Source organism: Camelus dromedarius, chromosome 7, assembly GCF_036321535.1.
Source record: "Camelus dromedarius isolate mCamDro1 chromosome 7, mCamDro1.pat, whole genome shotgun sequence".
In the NCBI taxonomy this organism is placed as follows: Eukaryota; Metazoa; Chordata; class Mammalia; order Artiodactyla; family Camelidae; genus Camelus; species Camelus dromedarius.
The window spans coordinates 79623710-79642992 of NC_087442.1; the positions used below are offsets into that span (position 1 = coordinate 79623710).

At 40.3% G+C, this 19283-nt stretch overlaps 1 protein-coding gene across 2 annotated transcripts in view; it reads right to left on the reverse strand.

Moving 5' to 3' along the window:
* VPS41 (VPS41 subunit of HOPS complex) overlaps positions 1-19283 on the reverse strand; it is a 178132-nt gene that overhangs the window by 118742 nt on the left and 40107 nt on the right. For both annotated transcript variants that reach the window (XM_031454650.2, XM_064487712.1), the window contains exon 4: positions 17471-17548. In XM_031454650.2, the coding sequence (XP_031310510.1) occupies positions 17471-17548 (78 nt within the window). The remainder of the gene's footprint in view (positions 1-17470; positions 17549-19283) is intronic.

Sequence of the window (19283 nt, forward strand, 5' to 3'; positions counted from 1 at the left end):
GGGGAAGGGAAGAAAAGAAAAGAAAACAAGAAAAGAAAACAAAAGAAAAGGAGGGGAGGGGAGGGGAGGGGAGGGGAGGGGAGGGGAGGGGAGGGGAGGGGGAGGGGAGGGGAGGGGGAGGGGAGGGGAGGGGAGGGGAAGGGAATGTTTTGGCCATAAAAATGAAGGTAATCCTGCCATTTGCAGTTAACATGGACGGACCTTCAGGGCATCGTGCTAAGTGAAGTAAGTCAGACAAAGATAAATACTGCATGATCTCACGTACATGTGGAATCTAAAAACACTGAACTCAGAAACAGTGGAGTGGTGGCTGCGGAGGCCAGCGGGTAGGGAAATGGGAAGATGTTGGTCAAAAGGTACAAACTTTCAATTACAAGTTAACTCAAGGGATCTCAAGCACAGCATGGTGACTGTAATTATTAATACTGTTCTCACCATCACAGTAACAGCAAAACGGTAATTATGTGATGTGACAGACGTGTTCACTAATATCATGTAATATGTCAATTATATCTCAATAAAGCCGGAAAAAATAAACTAAAAATGCCACATTTTTCTTAAAAAGTATAGTCTATTTATATAGGCAGAGCTGATTTCTAAGTGAAAAGGACTTATTTGAATGGCCTACATGTTAGTTAAATATTGACCATACCAATGTTGTGGTTTTAACAATATGAAACAATTGCATGTCTGTGATTTCAGGGGAGGTCTGCTGCACACCTTATACAGGAGCTCGAAATACTCCCCAAATACCACGTTATGTATCACAGTCTTTAGGTCCTTCATCCATTTTGAGTATGATTCTCCTCACAGTGATTTGAACCAGCACGGGGCTTCAAGTAGCTTTCTGGTTCATCACAGTTTTCCCCGGATGTTACAAAACTTATATGAATAAGATGAAATGATTACTTCAAGGTACAGAATCCCCTGTCTCCATTTATTATCAGACAGCCTTCATATTCTGTAACTTCCACCAGAATACTGTTTGTAGGAAAAAATAAATTTATTAAGCATCTCTAACTCCACACTTCAACTTCTCTTCCATTCTAACGCTCAAATCATCAAATTATCCTATTAGAAAATGAATTCTTTGATTTCAACTCTAACCAATATCCTGAAAATAATCCAAAGGAAATCAAAGTCATGTGGGAATGAGAAGAATGGAAAGAAGCTTTGAGGAAGAGTTACTTTGCTTGGAAGAAAATAGTTTTGTTTGTCCGCTGTCATCACTGTTTCAAGTCAACACTTGAGCTTACATTTTCTGTCTTTCTAAGACTGCTTATAAATCAGTCCACACTAGTCACTAAAACATTCCTAAATACTTTCTTTTTTTTAACTTTTAAAAAAATATCCCCCAACCAAGAGTTTTTAACCACCTGCCCCTTAGCACACTGGGTGTGACTTAGATGCTGGAAACTTACAAGGACCATCTGCAACCTCCTCTGACCCCTCACACCCTGCAGCTCTCCCTGCCTGGTGCCCACCCGCGTGCGCGGCAGACTGCTGAAAGGCTCAGACATCACCCGAGACTGCACCTGCCAGGACGCACAACCTCAGCAGAGGGAGGCTCGGAATGGCCTTTCAGCCTGCAGAAGACTTATTAGATAGATGTTCGTTTTCTAAATCCTAACAACCTTTAAAAGCACAAGGAGGATCTGGAAGGGATTGCCTCCTAAGAAGCGGGCACACTGCTGATTCCTAGAGCCGTTTTCCTTTTGTTAAATTTCCATCTTCTGTCGCTGCTTGTCACATCCCCCTGGACAACGCTCGTAGAAGGCTGGCTTGCACACGACATGTACTCAAGACAGCTAGTCACCATCTGGGCACCACTTAAACCGCTTACTTTGATAAGAGGCAAAAACTAGCCTTTTGGTCCACGTTCCCTATTTAATTTGTAAGCAAGGGGCTGTCCTGGATGTCAGGTGCACATGGTGAACATGTTAGATGCGGTCCTCACCCTTAGGAAGCTTGCAAATCACTGGAACACTGTTCATGGTTCAGACAGTGGCCTTCTGGGGATGCAACAAACTGCAGTAGTTCTCTGCAGTGAGACAGATGAGCAGCAAATCAGAATTGGAGCTCACTCTCCCCATAGTTTGCAATGCCCGTTTGCTTAACAGTTCAGAGTGGACACCTTGCAGAAGCCTTCCTATGATGCCTTCGATGGTTGTCTACAAAATGAAATTTGGCAGGTGAGCGAGAAAAACTTTAGGAGAAACTTCTAAGTAAATCAATCTGAGCAACAACAGAAGGAGCCAGCAAGTTTTTCTTTCTAGTGTTCGTCCCAGAATTACAGCACACCTGCCACCTCCCAGACACTGTGCCAGCTGGTGAGGCCGCTGGAAAACAATCTGTTTTACTGGAAAAGCCATAAATAAAACAATTAACATTTGTTCCATACAGAAAGGACCTGAAAAGAAAGACAACTGACAGTTTTCAAAATGCTGAAATATAAGGTGTGAAGTTTGAGAAAATGATCTGTTCTTAAATGGATTCAGTATTTCCCTTGTTTATGCATGTATCCAACAAAGATACAAAAAGGAGGAGTGATAGGAAAAGGAAAGCAGAGTCATCAGAGGAACACAAAGTCACCCGATTATTTCCAGGACATAATGCAGCAGAATCATTTGCTAATAAATGCATTTCACAAATGAGTAACCAAGATCATCAAAACCTCTACGGGATGCACGGAGGATTAAACAAACAAGAAAGGCGGGAAAACAAAGCCTGCCTTCAAGGTGTTTGTGTGCAGGGTCTGTGAGCCCGGCCCTTTGTATAAACCTCGATTTTATAATTTAACACATTCTGTTACAGACGGTGGTTTATGTGACTAGCCCTGAAATGGGTTCCAACTGGGAACAGGGACTGTGTTTTATCATCCTTTACATCCCTTGCACATCCTTACAGAATGCTGGCTAAAGGACTAAGATGCAGCCTCTGATGTCACCAGGAAGGTATCACAGAGAGGGAGAGGCCCCGAGCATTTCCGCGGGCAGGGAGAGCTCGGTTCTGTTTTACAGGCATCAAGGAGGCCCTCGAATGTTCTCAGTGAGGGGAGTAACAAAATCCCACCACCCCTCTGGGAAGACCACGTGGGCAGCTGTGCAAAGGATGGACTAGGGGAGGCATGAGATGGGCAGATCCAGGGGGGTTCGCTGCAATAACCCAGGAGAGGTTCAGTGAAGACTTGAACAAGGGCGGTGGCGACATAAAGAACCAGCGAGGGGATGAGCTGAAAGACGCATGTAGGGGGATACACGGGGGATAATGGAGGCAGAGGACGGAGGATAAATGCCACAGGACAGCTGTCAGCCCCAATGAGTGGAAGGGATGTTATTCATCAGGGCCCTGGAAGAGCTGAGTCTCTGAAACTAGGCAAAAATCAGCTTTTTGTTGGTACCAGTATATAGATTCAAAACTAGACTTATCTTTGTCTGGCCTGCTAGACCCCAGTGATAAAGAAACCAGGACTTAGGAGAGATGCCTGGTATAATTCAAAGGCCGGACCTTGCTGAGATCAGTTTAGTGCTGCCAATCCAGGGAGCCCAGAGCTCAGCAGAGAAAGCAGAGTGCGGGCCCTTCTGTCCGATGGTAAGTCACAGCACAGACGTTTCCATACCTCACACAGCCCCACTTGCTAAATTATTTCAAATAATAATTGAGCTCAGAAATAAACACGGATGTTTTAACACCCAAATGGTTTTGACTGAAACGTGGTCTTTGTGAACAAGGTGTCCTCTGCAGCTGGCCACGTCCCCAGGATCCCCAGCCTACAAGGTCCTAACAACAATTCCAGAAAACAAAATCCCTTTTTTCCCAGAGAATACTGCCCTAACTGCACGTAATACACTTTTTCTATACGAGTTAAGGCGACAGAAATGGAGTTGGCATGCCTGAGACCATGTAACTAGAAAATGAATATGCATATTCTTCTTCTTTTTTCTTATTAGTATTCGTTAAAATAAAGCCCCGCACACTCTCCAAGTCCTAAGGCCCTGCCACGCCACTGCTTGGCCACCTTGGAGAACAAACTTCTTCGAACTTGGAGAAAAGCGGCTCAAGAAAGCCGAACACAGCGCAAACCCACGATGGCTACAGAGTTACATGAACATCCCAAGGTCCCCAGACACCCCTGATGAATTTCTCAGTGTAAAGTTAACGGCACCATCAGTGATAGAGGAGGAGTCTGTTAGGGATATTAAAGCTCTTACTTCCTCCTCTCACTGTTATTTATGACTTGATAGCAGCAGGGATGCTAATGCATCCTATTTATCTCAAACCAACTTCTGAGAAAGTGAAGTCTTTGTGTTTCCACAGGTTGGGGAGGAAAAAAATCACTTATCTAAAAAGGGCACTACGAATAGTTTAAATAGCTGAGACCAAGTCATTAACCAAATGGAAAATGCCTCACTTACTTTTCCAGACATCAGATGAAGACAGACCACTTAAAACTTCACCAATTCAGCTCTATCTTCACTGCAGAAATTAATGTTATAATGCTCTCCGGTGTGAAATCACTGCATTATCAATTCTCCATTAAGTCATCTCCCAAGTAGGCTGAATTCTCTCAACAGTTCTCAAGAGAAGCATCTTGGAAACTGAGCTGCAATGTCTCTGCGCTGAAAAGAAATTCCTGAAGTCAACTAACTAGAGCTGCACTGAGATCCATTTCCAGAACCCAGTTACGTAAGTAAACGTGTTCTTAAAACGCCAAGGAAGTAGAGCTGCTTGTGCCCTGTGAGAAAAGATACCCACTGCTCAACTAAACAAAGGGTCTGATGGAGCAGGGGGTGAACTGGTGGCGGACAACAGGTGTGTCACAGAAGCTTCTCTCTTCTTCCCTTCTTTCTCCTTTTTTCCTTCCTGCCACCCTCCCTCCCTCCCTAAGTTCATCTGCCCTGTACACAACATACATTATGAAAGCCAACCGCACAAATGAATTCAAAAATAACAGCTCCCCTTTGGGAAGCATCGTAAATGCCTGTAATCTGACTTGACTTGATTCCATTCCTCATAATGGCTATCAGTTACTGAGCCTTGCACTAAATATTTTATCATAAATTGAATTATTTTACAAATAATCTTTCAAATAAAACCACACAAATCCGGGATGTGACTGTGTTCGACATTTTATAAAGACAGAAAGTGAAAGAGAAGTTAAATAATGAATATAGGGCAAGGGCTGGAAGCCAGGAGTCTGATCTCGAGCCTGGCTCACAGCCACAGACACACTGCCCGACCCCCACCTCAGGACCACAGCCGGCCCACTCCAGAGCCTGGCCAGCCACCCCTCTGCTGGGCATCACTGCCCCTTCAGCCTTCATCTCCAATCATCCCATCAGCACTTCTCTTTCCACATCCCTTCTGGAACAGCTGGATTTCCAATAATGCAACTGAGTCAAGACCTGAAGTGGGGTCAAGGAAAGAAAATGGGAAATCAGTAGGTTCACGAGGTTATAAATTTTGTGTCATTTTGTTTTTCTGGCAAGACGGGAACTTCAGACGCCATCATGATATCAAGGAATAAATCCTCCTCCTCGCAGTACAGTGTAGACTTTTTTTTCTTGAGTAAGAACGAAGACTTAAATGCAAAACGCAAAACTCTTAATTAAAACTTTTGGAAGAAAATACAGAAGGATCTCTTTACAACTTTGTAGAAGCAAAAAAAATTTTCCCACAGAAGACAAAAAATATAAACCATAAATGAGAAGACTGATAAATGGTTACTGCATTTAAATTAAAAAAAAACTTCTGAACAAATAAAAATATCATAAATGAAATATTAAAGGATAAATCATAGACCAGAAGACATCTGTCAGTCTTTCAACAAGAAGTGTCTGGGCTTTACACGCCCTCCACCACCGGAGGAGAACCCAGTTCTCTGGCCCACCACCAGGGTCTGCTCTCTGGCGCTGATCAGACTTTTAAACGTTTGTCCAACTGACGGGTGTGAAATGGCACCTCACTGTCGGGTTCACTTCATGTTTCCCTGACGACTCTGTCATTATTAGAGAAAGCGAGCATCTTTTTTATTGGACACATTTGGTGTTCTCCATCTGAGAACTTTCTGATCATACTGTTTGCCCAATTTCTTTCTGGGTTGCTTGCGTTCTCCTTATTCATCTGTATGAGTCTGTTATATAAGTAACATTTTAAAAAAATATGTGTTGTTAAAACTTGTTACAAACACCTTATGATTATAGCTTCCGTAGCACTTAAAGAATCAAAACAAATGAACAAACAAAAACAATAAAGTTCAGATTTAAAGTATTAAATTTAAAATGGATAATGAAAATGGATGTTGTCCTAAAAGTAAATCATCACTGTTTTATTTAACAGTATAAAGATTTATTTATAAGCATTAAATTTGACTTGCTGGTGACTTCTGATTTTGAGCCATCGCATGAGTCACCCAGACTAACGTTGTTATTTTTGCTTGTAAACAATGAACTTTTTAATTACAAATCAGTTTAGAGCTTTACACAACACTGACAAATTATTTGAGCTAACAATTCTCAAGAGTACACAGCCTCATTAGTCAACAACAACCACCAAAAAACCCCAAAACAAAAAAAACCAAAATACACTGAATCCATAAATTCCCATTAGTAAGAAATCGAAGCGACAAAGAATTTTTGAATGCTAACAGCCAATGCTGCTGAAGAGATATAGTGACATTCTCATACAGTGCTGGTGGGAATATAAATCGGTGCCTAAGTGACGTGAAACACAGCAATATGGAACAAACTTGAAAATGTTCACAGTGTCTGCCCTAGTGATTTCCCCTCCAAGGCTTTGTTTTAAAGAAATAGTCACAAGATGCCCCAGCCGACGCAAGGATGCTCATCCCTGAATCACTCCCAGGTTTCGCATCCTTCACTGGGTGTACAGGGCACTGGGAAGTTGGCTCCTGGACAGCTCCAGGCACTTACAGACCTGCTTTTTTCATTAAGAAACACATTCTATATGATTAGAGGAGGGGCTTGCACCCCTCCCCTAATTCCCACCTGCAACTCAGTACTGGCCAGAGCATCCTACCAAATGACCCAGAGCAACTGCTTCCAGTAGAAATACGTACCCCAACCAGGTTCATCACAGTCATCCCCGGCAGGCTCTTGGCAGAGTCACTGAAGGAGTCCTACCTTGTTTACGAGCATTATGGTCCTGTGGCATCACTCTCGAGCTGTGTGACCATCATGCCCACGGGACAAAAAGAGCCTATCCCAGAAATGGGCCCTCTAAGACTCTGTCTGGACCCCGAAGCCCCACTTGACTTACAAAGGAGCCAGGAAATCCCGCTGTTGGTTAAGCCCAGCTGAGATGGTCTCCTGTCACTGAGCAACCAAAGTGCCTGGATTAATATATTCATTATTTTTTACACTAAAGTAAAATGGAATCAAACTTTTATACCACCTCACAGGGCATTTAATTCTCTCCTTCTGAGATGAAACTCTTTTGGAAAATCTAACAAAATTCTGGTAGACTTTCTGCTACCAGGCAGATGTACCCAAACGAGATATTCTGCCCAGAAGCTATTGCAAACAAGTCCATTTTTCCTGCCTAAAATACAGTGCCCATATCCTTGGGAAACCTAAAAACAAATCTGAACCTATCCAGTTACTCCATTCCCAGTCATTATATCATTTCCATAAAAGGTGGAGCTCCCCCCAAAAGCGATATACAATACAGAACACGCATCACTCATGCAAATATAGAACCGAAACAGGAAAAAGATACTGATAATATTGGTAAAATCCTTCCACTCTCATGTAGGCTGCATTTTTGGTATGTTTCCCAACTATATTTCATTGGTCAGAAACAAGGAAAATGGTAAACAAAAAAATTTTAAATACAGATTTTTTTTTTTTTTTTTCGTTTTGACTCACAACCTAAAGAAAGGCCAAAGAAATCAGCAACTAGATAATCCAATCCCATCCTGTACGGGTGTCATTTATAATGCCCAGTACCTTAAAGAATACACAGCAGTTTGGGCTTACACAGATGCAAATAATAAGTATTTTGATGGGTAAACATCACCTCTGGGAACATGTTATTCTATTATTTCCGTAGCTTCTCATTTTTATTTTTTAAAAATTGCTTTATTGAGATATACTCGACATACCATAATGTGCAAATATTTAAAGTGTAAATTTGGCTAAGTTGTGATGCATGTATGCACTCATGAAACCTTTGCCACAACTGATATAATAAATACATCTATCAGCCCTGAAAGCTCCCTCATGCCGCTTTATAATCTCTGACCGTCTCCAAGTAACCAGTGATTCGCTGTCACTATAGATTTGTTTGCATCTTCTAGAATTTTATATAAATGCAGCCACATAATATGTAGCCTTTTGAGTCTGGCTTCTTTCACTTAGCATGGTAGATCTGAGATCCATTCATGTTGTGGCATATATCAAAAGTTTGTCCCTTTTTTTTTTTTTTTTTTTTTTTTTACTGATGAGTAGAATGGCACCATAAGGATATATCACATTTTGTGTATCCATTCACCTGTAGATGGACCTATCCACTTTGGGGCTGTCATAATAAAAACGACGTGAACATTCATGTACCAAGTCTTCCTACGAGCATATGCTTTCATCTCCTAGGGGTGAAATGGCTGGACCACATGGTAGGTGCATGTTTAATGGTTTTAAAAAACTGCTGAACTGTTTTCCAAAGTGGTCACACCGTTTTACATTTCCACCAGTAGTGGACGAGTTCCGGTTTCTCTCTGCCTGTACAACACTTGCTATGGTCAGTCTTTAAGTGTAATTTTAGCTACTCTAAGAGGTGTTTAGCAGTATGCATTGTTCCATTTTACTTTCTTATGTTTTAATATGAATTTTCCCCCTTTCTATCAATTAAACTAACAAAAGCTAAAGTTTGCCTTCTAGCAAGTGCTAAGAGTTAACAGCTGCCCGGAGATAATGGATTACTTTTTACTAGAGGTATTAACTAAGGATCAAGTGACAGGAATACAACAGAGGAATTCCATGTCTTGGATGGATAGATGAACGAAATCTCCTTTAAGTTCTCATTTATCATAATATATCATGATTCTATCAAATCAAGAAAACTTGGTCATTATAGCCAAAGAAATAATTTCTAGAGAAGGCTAATAAAATAAAGCTATTCAAATCAAAAAACAGAGCTTGTTTAAGGAAGAAGTAATAATACTGTATTTTGAAACATACTCTGTCAGGGTTTCCAGAGACTAAAAAGGCTATTACTGACAAAACAAACTCAAGGTATAATTATTTGTTATTAAAATATATACAAACATTATGGAGATTCCTTAAAAAATTAAAAACAGTTACCATATGCTCCAGCAATCCGACTCCTGGGCATATATCCCAGGAAAATTCTAATTCAAAAAGATACACGCACTCCAATGTTCACAGCAGCACTATTTACAATAGCCAAGACACGAAAACAACCTAAATGTCCATCAACAGATGACTGGATAAAGAAGTTGTGGTGTATATGTACACAACAGACTAATATTCAGCCGTAAAAGAATGAAATAAAGCCATTTGCAGCAACATGGATGGAACTGGAGATGATCATACTAAGTGAAGTTCCAGAAAGAGAAAGACAAGTATCACATGATATCACCTATATGTGGAATCTAAAAAATGATACAAATGAACTTATTTACAAAATAGAAACAAACTCACAGACACAGAAAACTTATGGTTACCAAAGGGGAAAGGGGTGGGGGAAAGATAAATCAGGTGGCTGGGATTACCAGACACAAACTACTATGCATAAAACAGATAAACAACAAGGCCCTGCAGTACAGCACATATATTCAATACCTTGTAATAACCTATAATGAAAAAGGATATGTGCGTGCGTGTGTGTGTGTGTGTGTGTGTGTATATGTGACTGAATCACTATCCTGTACACCAGAAACTAATACAACACCATGCATCAACTATACTTCAACAGCAATAACAACAACAAAAATAAACAGACGCTCATACCCACATATAAAACCCCTACCTTCTGTTCCATGACATCTGATTCCCATCACTGTTCTGGTTTGACCTGCTTCCCTAAACACTCGGAACTCCAAAGTCGGTCACCATGAAGACACTCATGAAAACACTCCTTTTCTTTTTCCTTCGGTTCTTCTGCCAGACCTGCTGCTCACGTCCCCTCTCACTGCACCTCACTATCCATTCTCTCCTCTCCAGTCCCTTATTCTCAAGCAACTGGAGAAAAACCAAAAGGGATATGTAGATAAAAAGTCTATGATCAACATTCCTTGCCCTTTCTGATTCTCTGCTTCCCAGGAAGCTTGCATCACCCGACCCAGACTCATACCAACAATTGAAAAATGCTCATTCATCCTTCAAGATTCACCTCAACTTTCGCTTTCTCCCTCTTGCAAAGCTAAGCACTCTGCCTCCGAGTCTCCACGGTGGTCCTAGTCCTTTGACTCTTCTTACTTTGTGACAAGCCCCTGACCCCCAAAGAAAGAAGCTCCAGCATCAGGCTCCCCTTCTACAGAATGAGTCCACAGGCTCTCTGGGAGTCAGGCCCCAGTCTACTACCCAGTTCAGAGTCAAGTTCCAAAAAGTTACCGACACTTCAACCTTGACATTGAGGTATGTGGAGCACCAAGGTAATTTCATTCAGTGAAGACATATTTTATTGTATTTTTCAGTTGAGTTATTTGATATCTTATTTCTAAAATGTGTTAACGCTGCAGCCACCTCGGGGAATTTTTTAATTTTAGTTATATCAGAGATAGTTGCCCAAATGTAGTTACGACTTAAAGGCCAGGTATGACAACATTCTGTAAGCATGACGCTTTCGCTATTTTCAATGAGAGGAGCATCCTTAAAGCTGAACATGCTTCTTAGCCGCCTCCGTACATAGATGCTACCAAAGTTATCAAGCTACCTATAAACCACTTAATCCACACACTGGAGATTATTTCAGAAAAAGAGGCAGAACACTGGAAATACGACTTTCCTTGGCATCATTTATCAGAAGTTTGATTTCCACTTACGTAATTCTCAGCTCATTTGACATATTTCTTATCACTCAAAATACTGAGTCCAAATATAGAAAACTGATTCTTTAAACACATAAGAATCTGAGGCCTGTCAATCAGCCTTAGACAGTACAGTACAGACAATGGCACATCTGAGCCAACAAGGTACCACTCGGATAATCTCAAAAGATACACGCCCTGCTTCCCAAGTGAGGATGCCACATCTGGATCTGCACACTGTCGATGGGATGATAAATAAGTACCACATGACCAAGAGTAGAGCAAAGTTTCTTAGTCCAGGATAGAGAGCTTAAGTTTTTAGATCTGCTCCGAGAATTCTTTGAATGAAGAGTAGTCACCCCACACGTTATCCTGGCTACATTATGAATGAGCCTAACAGAGCCGAGCTTTTCGGTAATAATGAAGGCCTGGTATCTGGTTTTAATCTCAGAGATGGCCATGCCCATGTGATTCCCCAGAATGTGCACAATTATCTTGATGTAGGAAAGCAAGGTGTAAAACCCCAATTATCTGGAAGAGTCCAGATACACAGAACTTTACAGATTTGGAACTATGAGTTCAGCCAAGTTCTATCGATTTTTCACTATTTATGAGCTCTTGTGCTGAGCACCAAGGATGCAGAGAGCAATCACACACAGCAACTGCCTTCAGGAGGTGCACATTCTCTGGAGAGACTGACACAGATGCAAATAACCTCAACAAAAGTACATTTTTCTGGAAGTGGAGGTGACAGGCAGAAGGAAATGATTATACCATGTGAAGGACAGTAGAGGTGTTTGTGCAGATTAAAGATGCAATCAAGAAGCTTAAAGGAACACTCAATTTTCAGGATTATATTGGCAAAGAGGGAGATGAGAGAGAAGACAAGTATTTCTTTCGCTGAAACATAAAAATAAAAGACGGGCGATGCTATAAACAACACATCTCAACACAAAAGGAAGAGAAAAGAGGAGCTGATTTATATTAGAGATGAATTCCTCTAAGCCAAAGAGAGCAGCCAAAGGCCAGGGATGCAATCCAAAAACGTGGCTGAGTCCCAAGGCCCAGAGAGAGAGAGAGAGATGAAACCATGGTCGCTCCCAGGCAGGCTCCAGTCACAAAAACATCTTTTTAAAACTTAGGTGAGGGAAATGTCTAGATACGTGAGGAAGGCCTAAATGAACCAGCAGAGGTGGGTAGAAGAGTAAGCAGGCAGGAAACACAGAACCAAAGCAGCTCAAGCCCAGTGTTCCTCAAGCTTACTGACTAAGCACCTTTTATATCTAGAGTGCTTTCTAACCTCTCCTCAGCTTCTACACTTTGATGACTTTATGAATCCCCACAGCAACTAGGAAAGGTCTAAGTATATCTTGAAAACCTGCTAAGTATCACAGAATTAAAGGCTTACTTTCCATAAGCAGGAGCTAAGGTTCTGAACTCCATATAAAAATCTCTAATTATCAATCCACTGGGGAGCTGAGGGTTGAATAATACACAGGAGAGCAGAGATTTGACTCCCAGGGACCTTCTTGAGAGACTAACAGATAAAGAACCAGCTTCATGGATATGATTCAAGATGATTTCAGCCAATATGCTTACTGGGTACCAAACAGCCCCAGAGACAAAAGAGGGGGAGAAAAAGGGGGAGAGGTACAGCGGGAGATACGACCCAGACCTCCCAAACCTTGAACATGAATATGAATCGACATGATGAGGGACTAACACTGCAAGCGAAATAGCGATAATTCAGGAGTTCGGAGAAAGGAGAAGATATCTCAGGACAATAATCCAAGGGGAAGCACGTGAAGGAAAGAACACGGTTTCACGGAAGAAGGGCATTCTAGAAAAATGTGATTAAAAGGTTGGAAAAAGCATGTCCAAGTCAGTATCTGAAGACGGTGAATAGCTCAGAATGACCGCAGAGCTAAGAAACTAAAACTAAGATTGGGAAGGTAGGTTTCGGCCAGACAACAAGGGTCTTGAATGCTGAGCTGAAAACCAGGACCTGATCCAGGAAGTTGTGAGGAGCTGTCCAGGGTTCTCAGAGACACTGTGATTAGATAGATGGGTGGGGAGGACAGGTGGAAACAAAGAGACCTCTTAGGACGGTGCTTAAAAAACTGCACCGTGAGCTAACTTTCACACAAATCTGGGTTTTTAATACCATTCGACCATAAGGAAGCATCGAAGATCAGCAGTAAGGAACAGAGTGTACTTGTTTAAAACCAAATCAAAAACAGGAATAGAGTATTAACAAACTCTGCTATCTGGAGTTCGAGGAGAGTCCTGAACCCATGGCTTCTTATAAGAGATTAATTTCCTAAATTTCATATTTATCTTAATATAAAATGCCCAGTAAGCCCTTGTTCTATTTTGTTTTCCTCTCTCTCTTTTTTTTTTTTGTAACTCTCCACTTTTCAAGTATTATCTAATGTCACCGTGATGGCCAATCCTTTTCGTTTTCTATTTTCAGCAAAGAAAGAAGACACACAGAGGTAAAGAACAGAAATCTGTCTGGTCAGTGGAATTCTCTGGTCTTCCTCCAGCACACTTAGAAAGAATAAAGGTTTAAAACATATGGAATAGTGCTCCAAAATAATTTGCTCAATGCTTCAAAGTAAGTACTCCCAATTAGTAAGCTGTAAATTACTATGCTTAAGGAAAGTGGAGGCTCTTAAACAGAGAGTACTACCGTGATTAATGACACTATATGGGCAGAGATGCCAAGCGGGAATTTAAAAGGAATTTGAGATCCTCTGAGGATTTTGAAGTCACATGTTACACACCGTGTTAAGGAATTAAGACAACCATTATTCAGGAGACTACGACCTGATCTATATTCAAGGGGGCAATTTTCTTAGCAACTTGAGCCTCTTTACATGAGAAACTGGGCCTATTTTAATTTCAATCTGTGATTTAAGTAAAAGTGAACTGTATCAATTAAATCAGAATTAACAAAGTTCTATCCAGAAAAAAAAAACTTTAAAAAATATACATGTGTGGCCAAAGCATTTTAATGAACATATATTCTGAGTATCCTTTCAGCTGTATTAAAATCTGAGTACCAACATGCAAAATAAATCATCACCCTAGTGGTTTTCACTTTTGATCAACAGAAGAACAGTCATAGATGGCTGAATAGCACAGAACCCTCTCTATCAACCTTTTCATGTAATTATAGAAGAATATACAACTGTAAGAATCATCTTAGTGGCATGATTCATTTAAACATAGATCCCTGAACAAGACACTAAGCCAGGGATGTGCTGGTATTTAGAGGTGAGCAGAAGAGACATAGGACAATCTGAGCATTGCTCAGGGTCAAAGACACACGTGTATTTCTGTACGTGTGTGTGCGTTATTGAGGTATAACTCACATAGAATAAAGCTCACAAATCTCAAATGTGCAGTTCAGTGATTTTTACATACGTACATACCTGGGAAACCATCAAGACAGAGACTTCTCAGCACTTCAGAAGATTCTTCCTGTGCTCTCTCCCCGGTCATTATCTGACCTCCATCATCACAGTCTGACTGTGCCTTCTCTTGACCATCATACAAAAGGAATCATACAACATGTACATATTTGTGTCTAGCTTCTTTGGCTAAACACTAAGATAGTGAAATTCATTCCTGTCTGTTGCCTGTGTCAATAGTTTGTTCATTAATTCAACTTCTAAGAATATACCACCATTCATTTACCCATTCTACTACTGATGAACATTTGGGCTGTTTCCAGTTTGGAGCTATTACAAATTAAGCTGCTATTAAACACCCTTTCTACACATCTGTATTTTTGGTGGATATACGCACTGCATTCAGTTTTCTTGAATATATACCTAGAAGCGGAACTGCTGGGTTATTAGGCAGATATATGCTTGGCTTGTGTAGCATCTGCAAAACAGCATTTCTCCTGAAATATTAATGGGAAAACAAATAACTTTCTTCAACATACAGAATGATTTATTTAGTTATTTTTTCTTCTATATCATATATATTTAAAGAAAAGTTATACAATCTCTAATGCAATGATTCCGTTCCAACACAAATAGCAGAACCATCTGGGAAACCTTTTAAAAATGAAGATTCTTTACGCCCCCGCCTTCTGCCAAACAAAACCCTATTGACAGGTGAGAATTTTGAACTTCTGCTTCGTAACTTTACTACTACAATCAAAAACTTCAAATGCAATAAATGGGTTGAAGAGATATTTCTTAGGAAAATTTAAATGTTATGCAAATATAAGGTATTATTACTTTACCTAACTTTAATTTGTTTAAATTACTGTCATCTAGAAGTAAAAACCAAAGTCAGGGGTGTTTATTCACTAACTTTTTTTAATACTTGTTTCACTCCCACTGCACTTCTAATGAAGAAAACAGTTCTTGATTGAATACGACAATCATTAACATCCAAAGAAATTCTATAAATTCAAGTCATAACAATGATTTTTTAGATTTGAAAGAATCCTTTTTTAAGAGGAATGAGAGTCCCACAAAGCAACCACATCATCAGAAACAAGAAGATAAAATAAGAAAGGAAAAAACTCATCTGAGATGAGAAGCTGAAGGTTAGGGCTCCTTTCAAAAGATACTGGCATTCTGAAATTTGTCACCTGAAAATCACATGCTTAATATGGTAATGGTCATGCAGACCCAGGGCCTCACAAAAAACTTTTCCACCACAGACGATTAAATTCTTGTGTGAAGGAAACAAACAAAAAGAGCACCGAACCATCTTCTTCTCCTGCCAAAAAGTAAGTGCAAAGCTATAAAGAAGTTAATTTTCAAAGATGTCATAGAGGCAGGGCTGAAAAAAAACCAAAGAACCAGAAATTACCTGGGAAAGGATGTAGGATTTACCTAGCATAAAACTGACAGGAGAGAAGATGTAAGAAGGCTTATACTGAGAAGATTCAAGGACTGCATGAATGAATGAATGAATGAATGAGTGAGTGAGTGAGTGAGTGAGTGAACAAAAGCATGAATAAACTCCTACAGCATTTCCCTTGGCTTCTCTGTTGGCCACGGAACCAGCAGTGTATGCATGCCCTGTGAACCTTAGCAATCAAGCAATTTCTATACAATATTAAAAACAGTTACTTAGAAGCAGAGTGTAACAGAATCACTGAACTGGAGCTGGAAATTTAAGAGACTAACCAGGCAAGCTCTTTTTTCAAGGTGAGGAGACAGAGGTAACGCCACGAAAAAGAACTCTATCCAGCACCAGCTCACGTTTTACTGGAGGGCAATGGAAAGACTAAATGCTTACTAAATCATCAAAATGGGTGTCCAGTGTCTAGGAGGGAGAAGAGGGAGGGTCAGAAGTGTATCACTCCTGTCTGAACGGGATGCTGAATCGAAACAAGAACCCACAATTTGCCGGACGGATCAGTGTGGTTACAGTGCGTAATTCCCTTCCTGGACTAGTCCAAAGAGTCTAAGGACTCTGTCATCATTCTGTGGTTCCATTTCTTTTCAGCAAAACAAAGCAACCAGTTTCCTTTCACAAACAACGTGTCAGCTTTAGAAACTGTGGTCTCCTTTATGAACTACACCAGGACCTTATGACAGATCTTTCAACAAGTGCTGATGCTTGCTTCAAAAAAGGAGTATCTGCTCCCAAAATGATCACCTTTCTCATCCCAAAGGTTCATATTCACACAACCACGGACACTTCTGATGCTTTCAAGGCACATCTTAAACACCAAAATCAAGCTTCAAATTCAACGTTTCCTTCATCCGTGGTGATTCCAAATCACAATTAAAGCAATGAAGAGCCTGGCTCTTCTCTTTCAGTCAATGTAATCCCCTAAGAGTCCAAGCCTCTAGACATTCACATAAAATATTAGCTTTATATATTTAGAAGAGATAAACTAACCCAGCAAGGTTATCAATCACTTTTCAATTTCATTTGGCATCTGGAGAAGATGATGGGGTACATACTAACAACTGACATTAGTCATCAAATGAGGAGGTTCACACTTAAAGGATTCCACAACCACCCCCCAAGTATGTAAGTTAGCACCAGTAATCACCAATAAAAGCAATTATTTTTTCATTTAATGACAATTCACCTAAACGTTCTACACCATTACAATTTAAAATGAACACACATAGGAGTACTTTAAATGCTCCATTTAAAGCCAAATGGATGACTATAATTAGAGAATTGCAATTAAACAGATTTATAAAAATAAATTTTTAAAGGCGTTTACATATAAGACACCCACTGAAAATATATAATGTGTGTATATACATATATAGACCTTTTCCTTTAAAAGTTCACCATTAAAATTTTTAGCATAAGGTATAAAGTTCAGAGTTAATCGCTTAGCACTCTGCTTTAATTGGTAACGACCCTTTCTTTAGGCTATTAAAACCCATGGCTAAAACAAATACCCTAAAACATGAATTTCTACATGAAATTTAGCTCACACCTTATTTTGTACTATATACTTACCACATCGAACTTCTGAGTGATGTTCCCCTGGACGTCAAGTAAATAAACCTTGCCATAATGTGTGCCCAGAGCCAGGAACTGTAAGAAGAACAGAGGGGTCAGTTTCTTAATGTACCATGAACACACAATTAGTAACCAAACCACCTTCAAGTCAAGACCCTGAATGCCTGAGTGATCTGCGATGCCTCGGAAGATAACGCGTTCCTTCGAGGAGGCTTGTTTCCAGCTTTGAGGAAATAACAGAACAGGGCCTATTTTATTGCGATTGTGCAAGCTAGCTGTCAGAATGACTCATGGGGACCCTTGTCTACTGACAACTAATGGTGTGTATGCGGTCTGTACACAGTGCCCGATGGACTGAGGCAGCAAATTAAAACGCAGCCGGGAAAGCACGGTCAACCTACAGTTGCATTCGGTGTCTGAAGGGAACGATTAGGAAACTCCCCTTAATGTATGGCAAATAAATGTGCAAATCTGTGCTCTCATTTATCAAATACGCACACCCAGACGACAGAGTACTATTTTTTGGAAAGGAAACTCCATGCCATATTGAGATGAAAAAACTCTGCCATCATTAGAATGCCTCTATAAAAGTAAATGGATAATATTAAGTGTCAATGTTTTCTAATGGAAAAAAAACCCTCTTTTCTGTCACACAAAAAACTGCTGAGCTACATATTCATTTTACGACATAAAGCTAGTTCATAACTCCCACTCTTTCATTAATTCTTGGAAGTAACACGAGACAGACGAGAAGAAACTTTTTAGGACTACCTGACATGGAACAAGAGATTTCTCTCCCTTTTCCTTTCTCTAAGCATCACTCAAATAGCTCCAAATTCTATTTCACTGCAGGTGAGCATGCTTCGTCGCAAACACTAATGAAATGCTCAAATCTACTGGTGCTACTGAGCGTTTCAGGCAAGCAGCACCATCTTTAAAATATACACATAAATAAATAACCTTACGGAAAGTCAAGATTTAAAAGGATTTAGGAAACTGGAATTGCTTAAAATGAAATTTCAGATCAAGCCCTTAAAATATGAAGCCACATAAAAGGGGAGTCACAAAAAAAAAAAAAAAAAGGGAGAGAAGGGGTTCATTAGAAATTCATCCCCTGCAATGCCTTTCACTCCTGCAAGGTTGCCTTTTTTCAAGAAGAAAAAAGTCCCCTGGGTGAGAAAATCAATACTAGTTAATAAAACATCAGGTGTGCAGACATAACTAGGTACGACCATCCTGCTGCACAGGCCTGCCTGAATGCACCAGGTGCCAGGCCGATTAGTCATCCAGGGCCAACAGCGAGCCGGGTGAAAACGGATGCCTGCGCCCTGCAAAGGGGAGGGGACGAGGTAATTCTAGGGGGAAATTAGTCGGAATATTTAAACCCAATGGGGAGGTCTCCTCTAAAGCAAAAGAACATTCTAATCAGAAATAGAGGACTCAGATGGTTGTGTTTTGTTTTTTTTCCACCCTCAGCATAGTGACACTCCAACATTATCTGCAAAGAAAAATACCACGGAATACTAGCTACAAACAATACTCCACTGCATTCGGGGGCTCTCTAGCCGAAAGAACGGGTCTTCAAAGTTCACTGCACCAGACTGACTATTTGACGGTATTGATTCCCCTCATGAATACTGTATTTAGTTTGTAAGAAAACGAAGGGGGCTTGGATCCTTAAGATGCTTCAATATTGGGTCATTCTCCAATACCTCTATGAAGGCCATTCTGGAACTTCCAAATCATACTTTATTTTATAAAAGTTTTAAAGGTTCTATGCAGACTATCTTATCAAAATATTAATTCCTTC